Genomic DNA, 24,663 nt, shown 5'->3' on the forward strand with positions numbered 1-24,663 from the left:
AGGAACGGGCCGCGCTCTACCAATCACCGGCTACCCGGGCCCGGATTGGCTGGCCAGCCGCAGGGGAGAGGGGGCGTGGCCTGGGCCTCCCCTCTCGGCATGAATGGAGAAGCGCCCGGCTGAAAGAGCGTGGGATTCCGGCGGCGGAAGGCAGGCAGGCAGGCAGGCGTCAATGGAGCGGCTGCGGGAGCTGCGCGTGGGCTTCGTCGGGGCCGGGCGGATGGCCAGCGCGGTGGCCCAGGCCTTGCTCCTGGCAGGTAACGGGGCCGGAGGAGGAGGAGGAGGAGGAGGAGGAGGAGCCCGGAGGAAGGGACCCGATCCCCACTCCCAGGGACAAAGCCTTGAGTACTCCTGCCGGCTGGGGGATGATGGGGGATGTAGTCCGTAGAGAGGATTTTGGGTGTTGCAGTCCGACGGCCAGGCTTCCTCACGGGCGGGTCCCCAGGGAGCCCCGATCCGCGGAATGGCTTCCGGGGGGGGGGTCCCTGCCTGCCTCCCTGCCTGGTTTCCCCCTTTCTCTCTTTTCCTTCCTGCCTTCCTTCCTCGGCCCCCTGGCTGGATCGCGAAAAGGGCTCCCCTTCAACCAGGCGGAGCTGCCGGGCCCGGTGGCTGGGCTCAGAGGTTGAGGGAGGAGGCCACGTGAGCCGCCCCTGGCTGAGGCCTTGTGGGAGTTGTAGTCCCCCCCAGAAAGGAACCTTGACTCTCTGGGCGCTGCTGAATTCATGTCCTACCTAGGCAACAGGTGGGTCCCAGAAAGGAAAGATACTAGGGGCGAGGGGGGGACAAAAGGAAAACCCCAAGCCTTGTCCACCTCTGAGACTGGCGGATTTTTATTTCAGCTTGTCCAGTAAAAGCAAAAAAGGGGGCTGGATAGTTCGGGGAGTTAGATATCAGAGGTTGGGGGTTCGATTCTCTCTCTCCCCCCCCCCGCGCCCTCTCCCAGGAGGAAATAGCCAGCCTGTGTGACTTCGGAAAAAGGGCCCCATCCATCCCAAGGGCATCCTGAAGAAGAGAAGGGTTAAAACCACACCTGAGTATCTGTTACCTCAAAAGCCCTGGGAATGGGTCACCGTAAATCTGGGTTGACTTTCATGATGCTGAGGATGAATTAAAACAGTCTCATGACACCTTGATTTATTTCCATGCCGTCCTTCTCTCTCGCCTCCTTTCGGGCCCTTTTGGCAATCGAGGAAAGCCAACTGACCCGCTCGTTTGACAGATGATGACACAGGATATTTCGATTTGTTTGTTTACAAGCTAAGGCAGGCTGTTACCTGGTGTCGAATCCTGTACGGGCTAGCTAGGCGGTGGGGCTGATCCAGAATGGCTCTTCTGAGTTTCCTGGCGGGATTGCAGCCGCTTCCAGAGACAAGCCTTGGCCCTCCGCCTTTCTGGGGGAAAAAGGAGAGATAATAAAATGGGGTGACAAATTTTGAGGAAAGACCTCAAGCGCCACCGATTCACCCTGGCCGGGTCAGTGGCTAGAAGGCCTTGGAGTGGGAAGGGTGTCGGCTGGATTAGAATCCAGAGCTGATGATGGAGGAAAGTGAGAGACTGATTCACATACAGGATGTGCCACAGGATCCTGCCTGTCACTGACTGCTCAGTCTGTAGCCTGGACATCATTGTGCTTCGGTATTGAAGGTTAACAAAAGGAGAGGCAAGTCTGAATGTTTCGCCTTGGCTCCTTTGTTAGAAAAAACGACCTCGTTTATGTTGCAGAGGAAAAGCCTCTGTCTTAGGCACCAGGGAGCTAGAGCTTGGACCCTCTTCACATTTCATAATAAATGTCTGTCTAACCTGCCAAATCTCACTTCATTTCCAAGGGAGGTTCTGGACGGGGGAAGTGGACGGGTTTGGCAAGGTCCTCCGTTGACCTTTTGCAGACTTTCGGGGAAGAAAGTTCTGACCTAAAGCCCCTTGGGATGTGACAAAAAAAATTCAGTTCTAAAAAGGAGTATGTGGAAAGAGAGATAGAAGACGAGAGTTTTTGCAAACCACAGTCAACAACATATTTTACCACACTCCAACAAATAATCTTGCTAACTTCAAATTAGCCGTTTTCTGAAAATGTACTCCTTCCCATGCATCGAAGTCCCTGTGGAGGGGTGTATTAAGGAAACGTGCCATGGCGCCATGCTGTGAATTATGCTGGAATGGGAGGGTAGGTTTCCACTCCTGAATTTAACTGACCTTTTTATGGTTTTACAGCCATTGTGGAAAATTACTGTTCCCCATGGAAAAATACCAATTTCTCTTCCTTGGTGGTTCCCCCCCCCCCTTTGGTTAGAAGACATGTTATGCACAAAACACACAGCGATACCCTACCTCACTGGTGTGCCCGTTTGATCTAAGAAAAATTGCAGAGGAAATGTTCCTTTAACATTTAGCATTAGTTTGTCACCTTAATAGTTAGCTTCGTCAACACGGTTTTCCTTGAAAATATAGTCCATTTGGGCTCTTCAGCAGACTTCGATAGGAAGAAGGAAGAGAAATCTAGAAGGGAGTCTTAGCGAAGGACATGATTCCTAATTCTGTGCAGAAAGTATATTACAGTAGTGTAATCAGATTTTGCTTCATGAAATGTGAGTTGAGAGACGTACTGTAGATATCTTCATGACCGTAGCTTTTTAAAAGCCTTTTATTATAAAATAAGCATAATATAGCCATGATCGTTCGTGTTTATGTTACCATCCGTATGCAAGGCTCCGGACAAAAAAAATTAAAGTAATAAATTCTACCTGGAAGGCTATACTCTGCAACAACCAATAACTAAATAAATGGAAAAAGGGGAGAAATGGGAGACAATGGCATTGCCTGTATTTCCCCTTCCATAACTGGAGATCCCTATGGAGACTCCCATCGTAACAAAAATCCAAAAGTACAACGTGAGAAGCAACCTTGATCCCTAGTCTATACCACAGATTTAACAAAAATGCAGAAGAATGAACTGCTGGATAGCTCAGTGGTTTAGATCTCTGGCTCCAGAGCCAGAGGTTGGGAGTTCGATTCCCCACCGGGACTCCTTGAGAGAGGGTGGACTTGATGATCCAGGGGGGTCCCTTCCAGATCTGCCATCCAAAGGTTCTTATCATTCAATGACAGTAAAATCAACCCTTTGAACTACAGTGCAAGCCGCTTTATAGATAAATGCACAGATAGGATATACTGAATCTCTTATGGAGGGGAGTGTTGTATAGTGTTCAGCAGAGGAGAGAAGGTCCATGTATCTCTCAGACACCAGAAGATAAAGATACGTGGGTTTACAAGAGGTTCTCCCTAGAGGGAACAGATAGACATGGGAGCACCAGCTATTCAGGTATTGTTGCCCTGAGTCAGTTTGTGTTTCAAGGATGATGCACTGCGCTTTGAATGGTGCCTCAAAACAGACCAGCGGTCAGTGAAGAGGGTACAGCAAGGGAGTAACGTTATCCCTGAAGGTGGTGTTGGGGCAGAGCTCTTCCACAGCTTTCTGCAATTGCTGGCGCTTCCAAACCATTCTGAAAAGCACCCTTAGGTCAACAATGTTGCAGTCATCTGGCTACCCATCTAGGTGGAACCCATGCATTAGGTGACCGTGGGCTGGGCTTCCTAGTTTTGCAGTGAGAAGCATTCCTTTGACTTCAATTAGTATAATTGTGTGCCGTGGACCGTTAAGAGGACAGAAGGGTCCAGCAGAACTTGCCAGTTTTAAATTTTGCCTATCCAGGGGAATCCAAGCCTAGCTAGAACAGGCTAGCCCCCTAATCCCTGGGTTAGGCAGACCCATATTAATGCACCCCATCTTCTCTGGACTGAGCTTTGGCTTGTTCATCTTCCTCAAAGCCGGCGTTGCTGATTCGGAGTCTCTTGTCCCTTCCCCGGACTATGACGGTAAGGAGATCTGCATTTGAGTGATAGCCACCTCCCTGTACCTCCCCACGCACCATCTCCCAGCAGATCATGTGTAAATGTTAAATGAAACAGCCTGGGATCGTATGGATGCTCTCAGGACATCCCAGGGGAAACGTGTCAAGCATCCGTTGTGCCTTCACTACCTTCTGGAATCTGCCCTCCAGGAAAGACTGGACCTGCCTTAGCACACTGGCCCGGAGGCCCCTCGAAGCAAGACCATCCGGAAAGCTGCCAGGGTTGGTCTTTCCAAAAATCGCTGAGAAGTCAACTGGCGCAAACTGGGAGACGCTCCTCTGGTTCGGCGGCAGGCGTAGATCATCCGCCAGGTCACCCGAGGCTCTCTCTGCCCCCGAACCAAGCTGGAAGCCCGAAGGAAACGGATCAAGAAAATATTTCTCCTCCGGGAAATCCTGGTGTTGCGTCTCCATCACGCATTCGGTCCCCATATCCAAGAAGGGACTATTGGAGAACGGAGGGTAATTGTCCAGCATATTGGAATACAGAGAGATAGTTGAACCGAGGAAGAACCTGGCAGTTTTTAAGCCAAATGGTGTAGATCCATTTTATAACCATTTTGTAACCCTGTCCTTTTGGTGTGTGGTCTTTTTGAGATCCAAAATAGGAGACCTTGTCCTGGGCTAAGCTGCTGGGAGTCTTCTCTCTTGGGGTTCATGCTCCCTACAAGTGGCTGACACCCACGATTTGCCGTAAGTCTTACTGTGTCAATCCTTTTGGGGCAAAAAGCAGGGGGTTCAGAAGAAAAGGTTGATGAAACAGCCGTGGTCTATTTGGGACGTTTCAGAGTTTTCAGACCTGTGTGGCTGGCTTTGTACCTTCTGTCGCTCATATTTTATTATTATTATTATTAACTTCTTGGAGATAACAGAAGTCAGGAGTCAGGCTTCATAGAAACTTGTAAATTGCTGGTATGAAATGACATTGGTTTTTCCTGATGAGTGCGTTATTGGATAACACAGAATTCACAACATATTTGATAAGCTTCTCTTTCTCCCTCTTTGTGTGCAGGAGAAGTCCCACCAGTGAATATCTTTGCCAGCGCCCCGTCCAACAGAAACCTAGAGAAGTTCCAGGTAATGGAGGGCAAGATGGCAAGAAAACGTATTTCTAAAGAACCACAGAGTGTTAAAGGCCATCGATCAAGGGCAGGGAACCTGGTCTTACTTGATGACGTTGGACTCAAATCTCCCATCAGTCGCACAGCAATGTCTGTCGTCAGGAATTATGGGTGTTGTCACTTGGAGGGACTCAGCTTCCCCATTCCTGCCACAGTGTCCTGTTATACCGTAGTACATTCTGTGTTTTCCATGTGGGCTGTTTCTCCACCTTCTGTATATAAATGCCAAAATCCTGCTGGCAAATGTAGGGGCCCCGTGGCCAAAGTACTCTGGGTTTTTTTGCCCCGATTATCTCTGGATTGCGGTTATGCAAGCGGGAGAGCACTCGTTTGGAAACCGATTTTCACCTGAGCAAGGGTTTAAATGGGTTCCCTGCTATGAAAGTGTTGGGGAAAGAGGAACCACACACACAGAAGGGTCCATTCTCTGTGTGTAGTTCATCACCAATAGGATACCGGCGAAAATGACCCAGTTTCCTAAGAGCCCTAAAGATTAGCTCAAGCATTAGATGTAAGTTAAAACACTGCTGAGTTGCATCGTGACATTTCTGTATCTCTCTCTCTCCTCGTGATCTATTTTGATTGAAGAACCTGGACTGCAAGACCACACACTCCAACCTGGAAGTGATGGAGAACTCCACCTTCGTATTCCTGGCAACCAAACCCCATGTCCTCCCTGCAGTCCTGCAAGAAATAGCACCGGCCGTCCACTCCCACCACGTTGTCATCTCCATGGCGGCAGGCGTCACCCTCCAGACCCTGGAAGAGGTGAGTTCCTGCAACTAGAGCCCCCACAGGGTCTATACGTACACGCTTCCCCAGTTTTTCAGAGGAGGGATGTCTGTAAGTGTGCACCAAACCACCTGTGCAGAAAGAAGGGGTTGTAGCACATTGGGAGAGCACATGATCTGTATACCAAACAACATGCATTCAATTCCTGCTATTTCCAGCTTTGGAAAATGAAGTCTTTAATAGGGGATAGGGTTAGGGTCCTTTTCTGTAGAAGACCTTGCAGAGCTGATGGTGGTCCGCCGTGAGCGTACTGAGCTTGACGGACCAACAGTGCCGCTTGGAATAAGAGGGCCGCTTAATAGGATGGCTTTATCCCAAGTCCCCTCGCTCATCATGAATTGTTTCCTGAATAGATGCAAGCCCACATCTAGTCTAGTTTTTCAAATTAATGGAGCCACCTTAGAGATGCTGATCGGCTTATTGTGCTATTCACCTGAGTCCTGATAAAATGCTGATGGCGCTCAGAGGGTGCTATCTGCACATTTATAATTGGGTTACTTAACGTTTTGCTTAAGGTTTTTCAGCCTTCCCAGGCTAATAAGTCCCGTGACCCTTAAAAATGCACTTTGGTGATTACTGGAAATGTGTAACTTGCATACTGTAGTCACTTACTCAATTTCATTCATTCATCCATTCATTTAACTTACCATTCCATTAATGCTGAAGCACTATCATGGGCAGTTTAGAAACAGTTCAAACAAGCTACACACAGCCATATACACTAGTTACAACATAAACACCAAAAGCATAGTCAAAAAAATTAACAACGGATGGTGCAAACCTCTTTACGGAGTTAAGCAAGACTAGAGGCAAAGCATTCAACCCCAAGAAAGTCCCCTCCCCCCAAAAAAAGTAGTGTCTTCGGCATAGCTGCTTTGGGAGTTGATTCCATATCCTTGGTGCCCCCACCGAGAAGGCCCTGCTTCTTAATAGATGACTTTCGGGCCTCTCTCGGGGTGGCGACATGGAGGAGCCTAGCCTGAGAAGATCTGATGGTTCGGGGCGATGACACTGGGGAAAGACGCTCTGACAAGTAACTAGCATACACATACCTTACCACCAAGATCAAATACCCTTGAATAAAATAAATCTAAGTGGAATCTTCTGATTTAAGCTGGACCTTTCTGGTTTGTTCCTAAATGTTTGCTGAGTGGGCTTTTGCCGTTCGTCCGTCTGGCTCCACAGATGCTTCCTGCCGGAACGAAAGTGTTACGGATCATGCCCAACCTCCCCTGCACGGTCCAGTCCGGTGCTATCATCTTGGCTCGGGGCAGCTTTGCTGGGGAGCAAGAGGCAGCCCTGTTGAAGAAGCTGCTCTCTCCTTGCGGGCTGTGTGAAGAGGGCCCGGAATCCTACATTGACATCCACACGGGGCTGAGCGGCAGCGGTGTGGCCTACGTGCGTATCTTCCTTTGACCTTTGGCTTGCCTTGCGAATGGCACAGCGGGGCTGTCCCTCCCTGCTTGAGAGACCCGCGTCCGGTCAAGCTGTGAAGAGTGGCTGGGTTTGGGGGCCCCAATGGAGGTTGTGTCCTGGGAAGAGGGTTACGTTATTTTGTGTTATTCTCATCGTTGTGAGAATAACACAACGCCCAGAGTGACCATCGGCCAGAGGAGCGGTATAGAAGAAACAAATGAATGACAAAGCCTTGCGACGCAGTGGCTGAACTGCTGTACTGTAGCCAAAATCTCTGCTCCCAGCCTGGGTTTGGTCCCAGGGAGCGGGCTCGAGGTTCACTCAGCCTTCCTTCTTTCCGAGGTTGGTAAATGGAGTACCCAGCTTTCTGGGGATGTGGGGTGGAAGCAAAGTGTAGCCTGCATAATTTGATTGTAAACCGCCTAGAATTCTTTAACTGCTGTGGGGCAATATATAAGCAGCAGCACCCTTTTTTTTTGAATGAATGAATGTTCCAGCTCTTCTAATCAAGTTGCATAGACATCAACTGTATAACCTCTAGCTGGATATGATGCAGGGTGTGTTTTTTTTGCACTGCTGCATTTTCATTTTTATTGTGTTTTGTTCCTTTTTGTTACAGAATTGCCCTTACTCCTCACCCTTTTCTCTCTTTTTGTCTTTATGATTTAACCCCGTTAGAAATGTTAAACAAAAGGGGGCCATGGTAAGAATTTCAATGCTCCACCAAAGGTTGGAGGTTCAGCTTAAAAACAGACTGCTTCTTCCACTTGTCGATGGCGTGGTCCAAAAAAATGTGACCAGGTTTGAGTGGCCTTTTACAAGGCATGAAGACAGTGGATGAAGATGTGCGTAGGAGCTGCACTTCCTACTATCCACAGAGTTCAGAAATCTGAATTTATCTGCAGAGAGAAGGAGGTCTGGGGATAAACACTAAAAGTCTGATGATCTGGCGGAGTCTGACTTCTAGTGGCTTGCAATGTTTCTCTTTTCGCTAGCTGACCCGTGTCTTCAAAAACATCTCAAACCACTCCACAATTGCTCAGTTTGCAACTTCTCTCCTTCCAGATTCTTCCTCCCCCTTCTGAGTGTTTTGTCTCAAAGATGCTTTCCCTCTCCTTCATGTCTTGTCACCTCTCCACAGGCGTACATGTTTGCGGAAGCGCTGGCAGAAGGCGCCGTAAAGATGGGGATGCAGGGGGCCACCGCGAATAAGATTGCTGCCCAGACCCTCTTGGTAAGGGGCCCCGGTGATGATGGTTCTGTGGATTCTTGCCAGCCTCCTTTGTCCCATACTCTTATCACCCCTTCCTACCATCCCATGCCACACGTCATCCACACTATATTAGGGAGGGGGAGGCCCCTCTGGTAAACAAAGCCCAGATCATTAAATGGGGATATTGATGTTCTCCACTCATGCCCACCACAGAAGGGAGAACAACTTTTCCTCTGGGAATTCTCTATACAGTGGTGCCTCGCATTACGACGTTAATTCGTTCCAGCGAAATCGCTGTAGAACGAAAACGTCATAAAGCGAAAATAAAAAAGCCATTGAAACGCATTAAAACCTGGTTAATGCGTTCCAATCGGCTAAGAACTCACCATCCAGCAAAGATCCTCCATAGGGGTGGCCATTTTCGGCTGTCTGTGCAGCGAAAAATGGCTCCTAAACACAGCGGGGAGCCATTTTGAGCACCCGGTGGCCATTTTGAAACCCTGACAATCAGATGTTTTGATAGTCGGGAAGCGAAAATCGGATCCCGAAACAGGGAACCGATCATCGTGCAGCGAAATTCCCCCATTCAAAACGTTTAGCGATTGCAAAAACCTCGCCATAATGTGGGTTCGCCATTAAACGGAGCGCCCGTCTTGCGAGGCACCACTGCAGTTGTTTCTGATGTTTAGGTGTAAACCAGCGCCATGACTTGCCAATATTTGTTGAGAAGGAAAAACACTGCGGAAGAAAACTCTAGGGTGGCTCACACACCCATTAACCTGTTTTCCCTGAACTCAGGATTGGAGACCGTATTTCAGTCCATAGAAAAACACTTGAAGAGCCAAGGTGTCAGCTACTAGCTTCTCAAATAACTCTGAATAACTGTTCACTAATACAGCAGCAGAACCCTTACTGACCTCTCTCTCCCCATCGCTTCCTACTTTTGCAAACATCCAGCCCTCCTGGGGTCCCATCATGGACATTCACACTTCTCCCATTTCCCAAGATGCAATTGTTGGATCGTTTTTACAGCTTTCTAACACATTCCCCCTATTGCACTCATGGTGCGGTGGTTAAACTACAGTACTGCAGTAAAGACTCTGCTCATGACCAGAGTTCAGGTAGCTGGCTCAAAGTTGACTTCCGTCCTTACAAGGTTAGTAAATTGAGTGCCCAGCTTGCTTTTGGGGTGGGGCGGGAGGACAATGTGTAGCCTGCATAATTGAATTGCTTACCACCCAGAGAGTACTTGAAGCGCCATGGGGCAGTATATAAGCTTCACATGTTTTTGCTTTGCTTTATTCCCAAAGGTGTAGAACTGTCTGTCCTTCGGCTTCCTAACTGGCAGGAAGAGTTTTAAGCTGAAACATGCTGGCCTTTTCTGCCCTACCCTTTTGCACACCCACTACTGGAATAAGGCCGTGATAACTTATTTTATAAAGTTGAATTTAGACATTGAATTCCCGCTTCTACTCCACAGCATGACCACAGCCCTTAACGGTAGCTCTGGTTCATATTGACCTTTCCACTTGCCCAAAGAACACATTTGCCAACAGAATCTCATTGTACCAATGATCTTTTTAATCCTGATTGCATGTTATCATCACAACAGCCTGCCCTGATTCCCTGAAAATAAGACCTAACCTGAAAATAAGTCCTAGTAGGAATTTTCAGGATGCGCATAATAAAAGACCCACCCCAAAAATAAGCCCGTTAAGTGAAACCCCACCCTCCATCCTTGTGCAGCAACCAGAAGAAGATGACATAACTGTAAAATAAAATATCCCCTGAAAATGGAGCAAAAAATTAATATAAGACCCTGTCTTATTTTCAGGGGAAACATGGTCGTCAGGTGGAATAGGGCCCATCCAGCTGATTTCATGGCTGAGCAAGGCTCTGGACGTGGGCTTCTCCCTGATTAGAATCCAGAACAACATCTGGGTCTCTTGTCTTCTAAACCATGTCCTGTTTCCCCTTCCCTCCCAGGGAGCCGCCAAAATGATCCTGGAAACGGGGGAGCACCCAGCTGTCCTGCGGAGTGCCGTCTGCACACCTGGTGGCACCACCATCCATGCGCTGCACGAGCTGGAGAAGGGGGGTCTCCGAGCGACCGTCATGAACGCTGTGGAGGCAGCCACATGCCGGGCTCAGGCGCTGGGCAAGAGGTAGACACCGCTGACCTACAGTGGCCACGGGCTGAACCTTGCAGCTGAAAGGATTCCCCTTTCCTCACACAATTTTTTAAAAAACAAACACACACACACCTAGATGGGAGATGGTCTCTTTGGGTCTCTGTGTCTTACCTGGAAAGGAGCTGGAAGCCCTCAAATATGACACGTGCCTTGCACAGCAGTCTTATCGTTTCACAGGGCTGTGTCCTCGCACCAACCCTTTTTGGGATATTTTTTGCTGTCATGCTGAGGAATGCCTTTGGAACTGCAACAGAAGGTGTCTTATTGTTATTTTTGTCGTTATCGTTATCATTATCACTGCTATTATGATTACTTGGTAAGAGATTGCTTTCCCACAGTAATCCCATGTTAACCACTGATGTATTTCAATAAAAATCTTTGTTGTGATCAATGTTCATGAAGATGCAGATCTGTGTGGCTTTTGGCGGGGGGGGGGTCCTCTCTTTTTTTCAGGAGCATGCAAAGCATGCAAACCTGAGAGTCCCCTGGAGTCCAGAGGTTCAGAACCGGCAGGTCTTGAGTCAAGGCTCCTTGTCTGTGGCCACCCTTGCAACACTCGTGTTTTCCACCGAGGTGGATCAGGAGGAAGGAGATCCCGGGTCTTGCTCGGACTCTGCAGACGCACCCCAGGGGGTGAGAGGAAGGCCGGGGGGTCTCCACATGGGACTGATTTCCACCGATTCCAGAAATGGACTTGATGCTTTAAATCATGGGTCGGGGAACAGGGGTAAATTACCCCAAGTGGGGTAAAAGTGAAAATCCTGGGGGTAATGAGCAGGCTGCTACCCCCCTCCCTCCCACCCACCCCACCCTCTGCAGCCAAAGGTTTAATTGTAAACCAACTCGTTCTGTTACTTCCTTCGTTGCAGCAGGGAACTCCTAAATGCTCAGTTCCTTTAGAGTTTAGACTGATCGGGAGATAAGCTCCCCGATTGGTTGCCCCAGGAAATCAATCAATCCCGGGCTTCTGAATGACTGCTTCCTCCGGAAATGATTGCAAAGAAGCAGCAGGAGGGAAATGAGCAAGCGAGGGAAGAAAGGTGCCAGAGAGGGAGGACTTCATCAGGCTTATTTAAATGTACAAAATGGAGGGAGGATGGGTGTGTGTTTGCGCGCACACGTGTGTGTGTGTGTGTGTGTGTGTGTGTGTGTGTGTGTGTGTGTGTGAGAGAGAGAGAGAGAGAGAGAGAGACACTACTCAAAACTGAAAATGAACAGGCAGGCAAGCAAAAGAGAAACTGAATTAAGTGGGGGGGGGGAAGGGTGGCTTTTTAAGGTGCTGTCTGGCTTTATCATAGCTTTGTTTCCAAGAAGCAGGCATCTTTTAATTTTGTGGCTGCTGTCACCCTCTGCAGTGATCATGCAGCTCAAGAAAGTAAAATTTGACACTGCCTCCATATCTTCCCCTTCTATTTGCCAGGAGGTGATAGGACCAGTGGCCATGATCTTAGTTTTTCTTATGTTGAGCTTCAGAGCATTTTTTGCACTCTCCTCTTTCGCCCTCATTAAGAGGTTCTATATTCCTCCTCGCTTTCTGCCATGCTTTTGCGTAGTCAATGAAGCAGATGTTTTTCTGGAACTCTCTGGTTTTCTCAATAATCCAGTGCATGTTAGCAATTTGGTCTCTAGTTCCTCTGCCCCTTCGAAATCCAGCTTGTACTTGTGGGAGTTCTCGGTCCATGTACTGCTGAAGCCTGCCTTGGAGGATTTTGAGCATAACCTTGCTAGTGTGTGAAATGAGTGCAATTGTATGGTAGTTAAAGCATTCTTTGCCCTTCTTTGGGACTGGGATGTAGACTGATCTTTTCCAGTCCTCTGGCCACTGCTGAGTTTTCCATTGATGATGATAAAAAAAGCACACTGGTCCTTTGATATTGGGCTGTGGCACCAGGGTGGGTGGCATGACCTTTAGCCTGGTTTGTTCCTTTTTGCACACCACACATAGAATGATTAAAGTGGCCAATTCTGCGTTGCCTGTCTCTAGCAAGCATGTCATTGCTCGAACCACTCTGGCAGCCACCTCTGCGAGCTAGCAAAGATTTAATGCAAATTGCTAAGCATGTTGGACACCTTACTACTCCCTATACCACACCATGGCTGGAGTGCAATGTGTTCCAGCAAAAATAGTGCACATCTTTATCAAATTTGGTGCATCCTGCTAGTTCGGTACACAGCCTGTGTAGATTCAATAATATTTTTAATTCAGATAATGTATGATTTCCTTCCTTTCGAATCAAGGGGGTAATGTCGGCGTATATAAATTTTTTGGGGGATAAAAGGTAAAAAAGTTCCCTGACCCCTGCTTTAAATCAACCACCAAATAAGGCATCAACAGACTAAAAATAAAACCATATTTTAAAAAGGAATGAAAAAACAAAGAGAACTCACAGGGCAATAATCATATTCATGAAAGGAATGAGAAGGCAAAACGTTTCTTAATCACAGCAGATCTGAGGCCTAGTAAAAAAAACATGTATTTCTTTGATTTCCATCTATCCTGACCCCCAGAACCGGCATGGAAAGGAAAGCAGTCTGGGGGGGGTGCTCGGGAGGAAACTCCTGGAGGTAGCTCCACCCATTCCATGGCCCCCATCCCCTGGGAGCAGTCCAGAGCAGATGGGCGGGAAGGGGGGGTGTGCCCAGGGATCAGGGCTGGAGGGGGTCGCCCTCCCCTTGGAAACCCCGGGGCGCAGTCCGGATCCGTCCTTGAGCCAGAGGGGCTTCAAGCAAGGCCCCCCCACACAGTGGCACCTTTTCTCCCCCAGGGGAGTCCTTCCATCTCATGCCCACCTTTCTGTTTTCCTGAGCTTTAGTACGACTCCACTGACTGGTCAGTCTGATTGCAATTCAATTCCTGCTCCAATAACAGGGAAGGCCAATAATTACAACATCGGCTAGACTGAATATTTTACTAACCCATCTAGGGAGAGGATGTGGGTCAGGAGCGGAGAGGAGGGCAAGATTCAGCTTTGCAGCAGGAGGACCAACGTTTGAAGGCCGTGGGATATAGACCATCCGATGTCCTTCTCTGAGCTGGGCAACCAGCCACCCTGGTGACGGCTGCTCCCAGCAATACACGCAGCCCTGCCGTCATGGCTCTGGTGGGAGGAGAGCTTGCGGCCCACCTTCCAAAAGGGGATTAGCTCTGTCACACTTCATCCTAAGCCTTCCCGGTGGCCCCAAACCTCCGTCCTCCCAGCAAGGACTGTCATTCGGGGACAGGCATCATGATCCCTAAGACAGGTAAAAATCTCAAGCAAGTCTTAAGTAAAATTCATAAAAGCCCCTGATTTACAGTTTAAGGAAGGGCTCTTGACACCCTTTACCAAGTCAAGAAGAGACTAGGATGAATTTAAAAATATGTATTTAACATTAAAAAGGAAGCTTCGGAGACAGACGGTGGAAAAGTCTGTAGGTAAAAACAAAACCCGGCTTATTTTAGGGCAAAAGGGAATTTGACTTCATTCCCCATTTTGACTCAAATCCACTCTGCGGAAGAAAGGAAATTTGGCGGGGCCACAGTGGCCATTACAGCTCTTCCATCAATGGACAGTGGTCTTTGCTATAGGAGTTCGTCTCTCGTCATGTCTGTGACGGCTCAACTCAGTTCCAGTGGACAATCTCCTCCGTGGCTAAGCGCATAATCTTGTTGAAGTCAAACTGGAGGTACTTCCTCCAGAAACGCCGGTCTCTGCCATAAACCTGAGCAGGGTAGCATGGGCTTCCTGTCCGGAAAGAGAAGTTTCGGTCATTCTCAATGAAAAGTGACAACGCGTTGGTCAGCTTCCAAACGGTCAGCGACTTGGGCTTCAGGGGCTAAAGGACTGATAGGGGAGGATAATGATACTGCATTTTAACAGAGTTATTACTCCTAACTGTATCAATAAATTCGTGAAGGCTTTCACGGCCGGGATCTAATGGTCGTTGTGGGTTTTTCGGGCTTTTTGGGCATGTTCTGAAGGTTGTTCTTCCTAACGTTTCGCCAGTCTCTGTGGCCATGGGCATCTTCAGAGGACAGCACTCCCAAGCACACTACACCAGAGTGCAGAGTGCTGTCCTCTGAAGATGCCCATGGCCACAGAGACTGGCGAAACGTTAGGAAGAACCACCTTCAGAACATGGCCAAAGAGCCCGAAAAACCCGCAACAACCATTGTATCAATAAAGCTTGAGAATTTCTTATATACTAACATCTTGTTCACAATGTAATTGTAACAATATCGTTATCTCCACTGTATCTATGCCACAAACGCTCTGGATGTACAGTACCAGTTATGGTTTTATACACTACCTCAATTGTATTTTAGAATCTTATTTTGCATTGTATCTTATACTTCCTTCACGCTGTATACATTTTTATACATTCTCCAAATGGTATTCTGATCCTGCCCCTCGGACCAGGGAACAGCAGAGGCCATTCAGGCCCCCAGGCTCAATAGCCAGCCATACCTGATGGGAGTTTATGGCCCATCCATGGGCCCTCTAAATGAACAATGAGACCTTTTATCCTACCCCAGGAGTTGACCTGGCCAGATGGCTAGGCCATCGGAAGGCAGAGGGGCAGGAAGGCCGGAGATAACAGATACAGTACTCTTGAATTGCCCTTCCTTGAAGGGCACACTGAGACTCAGGAAGAGTACACAGAAACATATCAATAGATAAGGGGGATTGTTCCCAGACTTTCAGGAACATCTTGGGCACAGGTCAAAGAAATATCAGGGCATAAAATGGATATTCTGACCAATAGATTGGCCAAGTTAGTATCTCAGATCCAATCAGGGCCGAGATCCAAGGTTCGGGTACAGATGACCAATAGGTCAACTGCAGAAATATCTGAAGTCCAATCAGGAGTGAGATCCAAAAGTTGGGGTACAAATGACCAATAGCAATGTAGTACTTTACAGATGACCAATCACAATGTAGTACTTTCGTGGCTCTTTGTCTGTAACCGGGCTCACTCTTTATTCTGAGTCTCTCCCTGCTTTTAGGAGAAGACCCAGCTGAACTTTTGTAGTACTTTTGTATTTCAATAAAATTGGCTTATAGTTCAGCTGTCTTGTGTCTTAGCCTGTGGTCCTTGCCGGAAAAACTCGAACCCAGCACTGGTCAAACCTGAACTCAGATTTGGCCTATAACAGGACCAGCCATGTTCTTCTGCTTCAGAGAAAACAAGGTCTTTTGTGAAAGGACAGAGACCTTCCCCTCCCCAGGCCAAACTCGGCATTGCTCCCCGGGGCCCTGCGGACTGTGGGATTCTGGGAACTGGAGTTCCCAAAAAGAACCTAACTTTTTCGAGCACTGGACCAACATCTGGGAAGGAAGAGGGACCTGCGTTCAGCGGAAAGGCTCCCAGGCGGTCCCTTCTCCCCTCCAAGGAGAAGGCAGCCGCGAATCAGAGGATTGGAGGAGCCTGGCCCCAGGAAGGTTGGAAGGGCCTGCTCTTTCCGAGGGTGCCTCCAGACATCTCTTCTGTCCCAGCCCTGAGCTTTTGTCCTTCACCAGCACTGGCCACTTACATTCCTTCAGACTCTTCAGCTACCTCTAGCGCTCAGAGAGGGATGGACGGACTGACTGACTTCCTTTCTTTTTTACGCTGCCTTTATTCCTGATGAACGCCTATCCATGGCCAGCCAACAGGTCCTTTTTGCCAATCTCTTCCAAGCAAGAGCTCAAACACACACAGCTTCCAGGGATCTTATTCCCTGTTCTTCAGGAACTCGGCGTGCCTTATTTCACACTATTTCCTGGTTTGCTGTCTTGTACACAGAGAAGCTTAGGGCGAAGCCTTTCGATCCTCCTCTTCCAAGTAGCTTCTTCAGTCTGAGGAGAGTCGGGAGGAGATTCCCGGAGAGACCCTCCGACTCTCCTCAGATTGGAGAGGCTGCTGCTGGAGGAGCGGCGAAACGTTTCAGCCGGCCGAGAAAGAAGTCCGGTTGCCGGGACTTGACTTCTGGAGCTCCATCCTTTCTCGAAGAGCTTTCAGAAGGTCTGCCTCAGCCCTTCTTCCGGCCCTGCATGGCTGACCTCTTCAGGTTTCCCCATTTCATGGGCTTTGCGGCCACGGGGCCCTGCTCCTCTCTAACAGGCCCCGCTGGAAGGGACTCGGCTAACGTCCCCTTCTTATGGTTCTTGTGGCCTTCAGGGCCATGTCCGCACCTGATGCTGCGTCTTGGCTGGCACAGCAGAGAGTAGTGCCCAGGAGGATGACTCTTGTAAGGAGACTTGGCCAGCATCTTCAAAGAAGCCACTGCAACCCCCTCCCCAGTAGGCTCGCAGTTCTTACCGATACCGTGGAGTATCCTTGCCACAGCCCTGCCGGTGAACTTCTCGTCTTGGCGGATGGACAGGAAATGGCGGATGTCAGCCCGGATCGGCTCTTCCCAATCCTGCACCTACAGTTTGGGAGCAAAAGCCCAGAGAGCGTGAGACAGGCAGCATACGAAGGGTGTTAAGCCTAGTGTGGCGACCCAGCCTCTTTCCTGTCCGCCAGGTTGCTTCGGAAACCTCCTGGGTAAGATGGATCCCATTGGCGACAAGCAGCTTCCTACGCCTTTCAACTTTGATTCCTTAAGATTCAGCCCTCTGGTTTCTGATGCCCACGACCTCCCACTCTGTGAACACCCTCCTGGGTGTTTGCCAGGCGCTCCCTCTTGACTAGGCCACACAGTGAGTAATTTTGCCGCATAGACATGAAAGCTGATGTGAACGTAGGAAGGAAGGGTCCCATCTTTGCCCAGCCTCTCTTTTTCCAACCGGCAGTCAATTTCCACGGTCCCGGCAAGGGGCTTCGCCCGGCTGTGCCTTCAGCTGAAATGGGAAGCCTCCTTTTCTCCTTTGGGGAGAGGAGTAAATGTCTACGGTCTAGAGTGGTCCTGAGTTGGCTAGATAGGCGGGATATAAATAAAATAAAATAAAATAAATAAATAAATAAAATCTCTTTGAAACCCTCTCCGGGTGGCCCCAGAGTCACTGAGCTTCTTTGAGGCTTAAGGGCTTAGGAAGATGCCTTACACCAGCCCACCCAGGCCCATCCTGCCCACTCAAGAGAGGCAAGGGCCGTCCAGGGTCTCTGGCAGGAAAAGCCCCATGTGGTCCTTTAACCCACATCTGGCTCTCGAGAGTTGAAAGAGCTTCTCCAGCGCTCAGAAAGTGCCTGTCCCACCTTCACAGCTCCTCCCTCAACCTCCCCCCCGAGCTCCTCAGAGAGGTTAAATGAATCTCAAAGGACCATTAAGGAAGCCGGTCCACGCCTAGGACTCCCCGGGGAACCTTTCCCGTGGTGTGTGGCCCACAGCAGTCCGTTTCAGGACCTGTCCTCAGGAGAGGTGCCTTAGGAACCCCTCCCCCTCGATGTGGAGCAGAATCATCTCCCTGCTCTGGGGCCACCCGGGGAGCAGCCTGAAGCCTTTCTCACCTTCACGTCCTGGAACCTCTCAGCTCCCGGCTCATCGTATAGAAGGTCTGGATCCTCTTCCTCACACACCACGTCCTTCTCAAAGTAATCCCTCAACAGGGCCTTGAGCAGGGCGCTCCTCTCTTCGCCACTGCAGTCAGAGCACGAGGCTGAGGCCGGGAAAGCCACGCTGCACAAAAGCACGACCGAGGCACCAGAGAGAGAGAGAGAGAGAGAGAGAGAGAGATCAAAGGCTACACAGCAGGCTTCTCGAGGGAAGGGGTGCTGTCAGCTGCTAACAGCCGGAAGGGCCCTTTGCAAAGCCCTGATCCTGTCTGGGGAAGGTGGAAATCCTTAGGTGCCTTTCCCCCCTCAAGCTGCTCCTGGGACGGGAGCTCCCCCCCATTCCCTTTCCCCATTCTTGCCCTGGACTTGAAATCCAGGAAAGCCCCCTTTGAACAGGAAAGGAGAGTGAGACCCCCTGGGGAAACATTCCCCCCATGTCCCCTCCACAGGGTAAGCGGTGCCTGTTTCCTGCCGTGGCCCACCTCTGAAAGGCCCGGAAGCACTCCTGCAGCTGGCGGAGGGCGGCTTTTTCACGCTCTTTCACCCGGCGGTGCAGGAACTCACAGACAGAGTCCATCTCCTCATCCGTGAGATCCCCATAGGAGCGCAGGTGGAAGGACAGTTCACTGAATTCCACCAGGATCCCGCTCTTCCCAGGCACATGGGAACCTGAGTTGGGGACGAGAGGGAAGGAGAAGGGAGTGTGTGTGTGCGTGCCTGGGGGGGGGCATCTGTGTTTATTGGAGGGTGGGGCATCTGGTCTGTCTTTGGACGCAGCTTCTCCAGGCGGCGGTCCTTCCACAGTGTCCTGCAAAGGGCCAAGAGCACCAAGGGTGCCAAGCGATGAGGGACACTTCTGGCATGCTTCTGCAGGACTGCTCCAAAGAGGAACATTCCAGCTGGGAGCCGGTCAGGCCCGGGAGGCCACGAGGTGGTGGTCTTTCTGCTGCTTCCTTTCAGAGCCTTTCATGGGTGACCCAGTGGTTTGAGCAGAAGGGCCAAGGGTAGCCTGCAGGCTTCTCAGAAACCTTCAGATCTCGCTCTCCTGCTGAACCCTGCCATGTTTTTTTTTTCTTGGACCCTCCAAACAGCAAACCTCTAGAGATGTAATTTGCTCTCAAATTCTAATTCCACTCCACCAGAGTATTTCGTCCCCCCCCCAAGACCTTTGTTTAGAAAGGCCAAAATGTCCGCTGGATCTTTGGAAACGGTCTAGCCCGAGGATGAGGGACGACCCCCCAGCGTCCCCATCCCTATAGCCTCCCACCAAGTGGGCATCTTTGTCCGGTTACCATTCTTCCGCTGGACGCTCCACTGCAGTTGACGGAGAGCCCGTTTCACAGGCAGGACTTCCCAGCCCATGGAGTCGGCCAACTCGACCACATCAAAGTCCACAGAACTAGCCTGGGCGTGGCTGATCCCTTTCAGGCGCTGCTGGGCGAGGCAGACCGCGAGAGGAGGGCACCTGGAGGAAACAAGAAGAGGAGGAGAAGCAGCGAGTAAGCGGTCCAAAGGCAGTCCGAAAGAAAACGGACGATAGGTATGCAGGAAGACTCTCAAGAGGACGGAAAGGAACACCGTGTGCCGTCAATATACCTCAGAGCTGAGCTTGTTCTTTCATTGACTATATAACAAAATAAGGAAACACCATTTTTATTAATTCAATCTATTCTCATAGAAGTCAACAACTGCCTTGAGTCTTACTGCCAGGACAGAGGCAGCATAGAAATGCAATCAATCAGTCAGTCAGTCAATCAAGCATTCACAAAAAGGTAGAAAACCATGCTAGAAAATAGTTCAAGCAGACCACACACACTTCTGAAGACCACCCAGGCAAGTCCAATGGATTCTATGGCTAAAAGCCTGCATAGGAAACCACCGCCAACCGTTATGCTTCTGCCCGTTTCTGTTATCTGGGAACAAGATCCTCCCACCTGTTCTCCAGCAGCCCCAAAGGCCAACCTCTAGACGTGACTCATGGTGGCCATTTCTTGTTGGTGGCCTGCTTGCCCCCCCTCCCTGCTCTGATCCCTGCTTTGGGGCAATGGGGTGCCTTCCCTCCTTCACCTTCGAGCTGCCTTCCGCAGCTCTGGAGGGCCGCCATAGCAGACGACCCGGCAAGACGAGAAGGTCGGGTGCAGGAGCTCCACCCAGCGATGATGGGGATGCAGTTCCAGGTAGCACAGAAGGGTCTCAATCCCTGAAGGAGGAAAGGAGGCCTCGGGTGAGTGTCAGGAAGGAGCACAAGACTTTTGCTCTCTTGCCAAACGCCTCCTTGTCCTTTAAAGACAACAACGATGAGGCACAGACGCCAGAGCGTCACGTCGTCCATTTCACAATTTGACTCCCCAGAATTTCTAAAATTGAAGCAGGCAACAGCATGGGGGAATCTGCTTCCCTCAAGGCCACGTTTTACAGGGGAAGAATAATGTGAAATTAGTTCCCTCCAGACACTGGACAGGGATGTTCCTGTCCTGAAACAGTTCCTGAATCCCCAGGATTCCTCCCCACGATTCCCGAGCCCGTTTTATTCTCTGTGTGGTTTAAATGCCACATGTGCTTTGATGCACATTCCCCCTCTTTCCTCGCCCTCCTCCTTTCTTGGGTGCTTTCAGGGGCTTCCGGCACCTAAGATGATATTGGCACAAGGATGGAAGAAAACGGCCAGCGAAGAGGAGGAGCCCGGCAGTCACCAGCCGCTGCAGGTGGCAAGCCATGGGGCAGCTGGTAAGGGGCTGGCCCCACCCTACAACCAAACCAATTACTGTACTGTGGAAAACCAACAGACGAACAGGGAGGATGTCCTGTTCCGTTACCTGAAACCATCAGGACATTTGGGATGAGGGTGGAAGGGGCATTCAGCCTGAATGCCAGCCCGGGCAGTCGGGGTGACCCTCAGAGGAGGAGAAGAGGGGTGCACACTCTTGCCACGAGGGCCACGTCCGCAGCTTTGGCTCCTTGAGCTACTCAACCGGAGGCAGATCCTCCCACGGTACAGCCACCTTCTTGAAGGCAGCACAAGAAGGGCCTCGGCCAAGACACCGGCAGAGCGCTTGGGTCTTGCAGCCAGTCCTTCAAAGGGCCACCAAGACCTCCTGGCTTTTCTTGAGCAGGGACAGCTCTCCGGCACCCTTGACAGGGGTGGATCCTGCCTGCCCGACCAGACAGATCTCAGGTTTATACTGAGCATTTTAAACCCACCTCTGCCCACCTTGGCTCAGCTTTGTAGAACTGAGTCTACAGTTGAGGCGGCAGGATTTATTTATTTATATTGACTTATTTTTAAATGTGGAAGAGCCAGATGAAGCGAGACAGCGGGAGGGGGCAGACGGACACACGAGAGCAACTTGAACCGTACCACATTCTGCATCAGCACATGCGCACAGGCAGACCGAAGGACACCCACCCACTACCCTCCCATTCTGGGGTTCGCCTCCCACTCAAAGAGCTTAAGGAAGGCGGCTCCCACCTGCCCCTCGGCCACCATCTGGGCCAGCCCCCCTTTTTTACCTTCTTCTCGGAAGTCCAGAGCTTCCACGGTCTGCTGAATAGGGAGGGCTCTCTCGTGTTTGTAACATACTCTGGGTTGTCCATTGTCTGGGTCAGGTTGCTCCTCGTTCCTGCTCCCTTCCAAGAGGGCCAACATATCGGCATCGTTCACTTCACCATCCTGGATGGTAAAAGAAAAAAAATGTGTTTGTCACCATCAGGAGTTTGCTACCGCTGGAGGGCACTTTTGGCTTTATTTCTTCCTTAGGGTTTTGCCTGCAAGTTAAGTTTAGGCTTCACATATCATTTCAACATTTGTGCTTACAGTTTTCCCGTATACTTTTGGATATTTTTAACTACTCTGAAGTCTTTTTGTGCCTATGGAAGATAGAAGCAAGGCAGACAAATAAAGCTTGTTTGTAGAAGAAGACAAGCTGATGTTGTCTGGAGTCATTGCAACAAAGTAAAGACTTACTTGGCTGGTACTTTGGCCATCTCATGAGAAGAAAAGACTCCCTGGAAAAGACCCTGATGTTGGGAAAGTGTGATGGCAAGAGGAGAGAAGGAGATGACAGAGGACGAGATGGTTGGACAGGGTCATTGAAGCTACCAACATGAATTTGACACAACTCCGAGAGGCAGTAGAAGACAGGAGGGCCTGGCGTGCTCTGGTCCATGGAGTCAGGAAGAGTCGGACACGACTAAATGACTAAACAAACAAACAAAGACTTATACCCTGATGCTTAGATGGATTTGGATAGATTTTGGCAAGGGTTGACTACTTTCATTCTGAAATTAGCCCTTCTTGGGATAAAGGCCGTCTGTGAGGAACACAGGTTTCTGATTAATTTTTATTTATTTTTTTTCTCCTAGAGATCTATACAGTTTTGTTCTGGCATCAGACTCTCTGACTTGACAACAGAACAAAACCCTTTCTGCTCCCAACTCTCATTCCCCTGAAAGTGGACAGAAAGACTAACTACGGTGGGGAAGCTTTTATAGAACCACGTCAACCTCTGCTTAAATGCCTGGAGGTGGGGGAAGCCCTGGGATTCAGCTCTGCAGAAAGCGAAACGGTCTTGCCCACGCTGGTCTTTATTTCCCCAGAGCCGCTCTGCCAAGCCCGCAAAAGGAACAGGAAGCCCTACCACGTTGGTGTCCTCTCCACTCATTCCTTTCTCTTTATTTCTTCCTCCTGACCTTGTGGAGTTCCTGCTGCTTCTGGTGAAGCTCCCGGCACTTGCACCGAGGGAAAACCTTCTGCACGAGCCTCTTCACGGTGAAGAAGTCGACGGTGTCGGCATAGATGTGTCTCCTTAACTCGTGCAGATCCTCACCCTGGAGAGGGAGAAGGCCAGCCATGTGAGCTGTGGGGCCAGGGAGATCTGGCAGAAGAGCCTCTCCTCACAACCCAGAGGCCATCATCGCTCACGCCGAGGCCTCCCTCGCAGGGGCAGCTGATCCTCAAGCGTCCCCAGTTCCTCAAAGCAGCAGTGACTGGTGAAACCTTTGGCCTTTCCCTGGTTTTCGACCACAACCCCCCGCTAGTCCTTTGCCATCAGACTGTATATCCTGGATGGGAATCCTGGGAACTGCAGCCTAAAACATCCAGAGGCCACAAGGCACATGTCAAATGATATAGACATAGAATGCAGCCCGTTGCCTACGTGGGGGTTCCGCTGAGGACCGGAAAGTCCTGCCAACACAGAATGGGAGGACCTGCCTTTTGCAGGGCGGAGCTCCCAAGAGGGCAAGGCCACTGTGCGGACAGCTATGGCCATGTCAGGCACAGATGCCGTTAGGCTTGAACAACAAACCCTGAGTGCTTTAGACTCTCCGTACATCTTTCGGGGCCTGGACTACCTTCTCCTCTCCCCTCTTTCCACTATGAATGACCTGGAAGGACAGAGGAGGGCTTTCTACCATGTGCCCCATGGAGGTCAAGGAGGCAGGGAGGCATTTCCAGTGACTGCTGCATAACTGTGGAACTCCCTGACTCCAGATGTCTACCAAAGCCCAGCCTAAATATTTTCCAAGGCCATTTTTCATCGGGATTAGCGTTTATCAAATAGAGCTAAAAGGGAATATAGATCTGTTTACACATTGTATATTTTATTCTGCTGTTTTCTTGAGTTCTGAAGTGACGGACCCCTCTCAAACTGCAGAAGGAAGACAGAAGGAAACTGACAAGCAAGTATTTCTCCTTGCACCAGGGCTCCACTGGCCATTTCTCCTTCTTCCTCCAGCCTCAGTGTGCAAAGCCGCTTATTGCAGTCACTGATTCCAAAAGTGTGATTTCATCTCACTTGATAGAGAAGGGGAAGCGCTAATGGTCTGGGGAATTTTCAGCTCTCCGGGAATGGCCCAAGGAGAAATGCCACCCAGCCCTTACCTCTGGGTCCAGGAAGAGGTGGCAGTGGGCGGCTTGTCCATCTCTTCCAGCCCGCCCAATCTCTTGCACGTAGTTCTCAAAGTTCTTGGGCATGTTATAGTGGATGACCCCTCGCACGTCAGACTTATCCAGCCCCATGCCAAAAGCCACTGTGGCCACGACCACCCGCAGCTGGCCGGACATAAAGTTGTTTTGCACGCGCCGGCGTTCGGCAGCAGACATGCCAGCATGGTAAGCCTCGGCGATCCACTTCAGAGGGCGGCGGATGCCCTTTTGAGCTAGAGGGGAACGGAAAGCAAGGGTCACTCCACAGCCCTCTATGCTTGGCCACACTCTTTTTTCAGATTATACTGCTCTTTTAGCAGACTTCTGCTTTTAGTATGCTGCTTGTATATTTTAACTCTTCATGCTCTATCTATCTATATAACTCTTCATGATCTATCTATCTATCTATCTATCTATCTATCTATCTATCTATCTATCTATCTATCTATCTATCTATCTATCTATCTATCTATCTATCTATCTATCTATCTATCTATCTTCCTACCTACCTACCTACCTACCTACCTAAGATATTTCTATGCCACCTTTCTCTCCAAAAGGATCCAAGGCAGCTTACAGTATTTAAAAGCTAAAAAGGTAAGTATACAAATATTTTTTAAAAAATTGAACATTATAT

General features: G+C 49.8%; 2 protein-coding genes across 5 annotated transcripts in view; one reads left to right on the forward strand and one right to left on the reverse strand.

Annotated features, from left to right (window-relative positions):
* Positions 1 to 11: 11 nt before the first annotated feature.
* Positions 12 to 11,037, forward strand: LOC110071369 (pyrroline-5-carboxylate reductase 3). 3 transcript variants are annotated; one of them, XM_078392041.1, is made up of 7 exons: positions 12 to 257; positions 4,059 to 4,370; positions 4,921 to 4,985; positions 5,618 to 5,797; positions 7,007 to 7,219; positions 8,379 to 8,471; positions 10,437 to 11,037. In XM_078392041.1, exons 1-7 carry the CDS (start codon positions 104 to 106, stop codon positions 10,617 to 10,619), a joined length of 1,200 nt encoding a protein of 399 aa, XP_078248167.1. In that variant the 5' UTR covers positions 12 to 103; the 3' UTR covers positions 10,620 to 11,037. The 3 variants fall into 3 exon arrangements, with proteins under 3 accessions (XP_078248167.1, XP_078248169.1, XP_078248170.1); XM_078392043.1 differs by lacking the exon at positions 8,379 to 8,471; XM_078392044.1 differs by lacking the exon at positions 4,059 to 4,370 and having other exon boundaries at positions 16 to 257.
* Positions 11,038 to 13,989: 2,952 nt separating this feature from the next.
* RECQL4 (RecQ like helicase 4) overlaps positions 13,990 to 24,663 on the reverse strand; it is a 33,118-nt gene continuing 22,444 nt past the window's right edge. For both annotated transcript variants that reach the window (XM_072999437.2, XM_078392039.1), the window contains exons 17-25: positions 23,982 to 24,259; positions 22,790 to 22,927; positions 21,611 to 21,770; positions 20,168 to 20,300; positions 19,393 to 19,565; positions 18,583 to 18,769; positions 18,056 to 18,224; positions 16,925 to 17,033; positions 13,990 to 14,367 (exon numbers count right to left, since the gene is read on the reverse strand). In XM_072999437.2, the coding sequence (XP_072855538.2) occupies positions 14,246 to 14,367; positions 16,925 to 17,033; positions 18,056 to 18,224; positions 18,583 to 18,769; positions 19,393 to 19,565; positions 20,168 to 20,300; positions 21,611 to 21,770; positions 22,790 to 22,927; positions 23,982 to 24,259 (1,469 nt within the window). In that variant the 3' untranslated portion in view covers positions 13,990 to 14,245. The remainder of the gene's footprint in view (positions 14,368 to 16,924; positions 17,034 to 18,055; positions 18,225 to 18,582; positions 18,770 to 19,392; positions 19,566 to 20,167; positions 20,301 to 21,610; positions 21,771 to 22,789; positions 22,928 to 23,981; positions 24,260 to 24,663) is intronic.

This window comes from Pogona vitticeps, chromosome 4 (assembly GCF_051106095.1).
Source record: "Pogona vitticeps strain Pit_001003342236 chromosome 4, PviZW2.1, whole genome shotgun sequence".
In the NCBI taxonomy this organism is placed as follows: domain Eukaryota; kingdom Metazoa; phylum Chordata; class Lepidosauria; order Squamata; family Agamidae; genus Pogona; species Pogona vitticeps.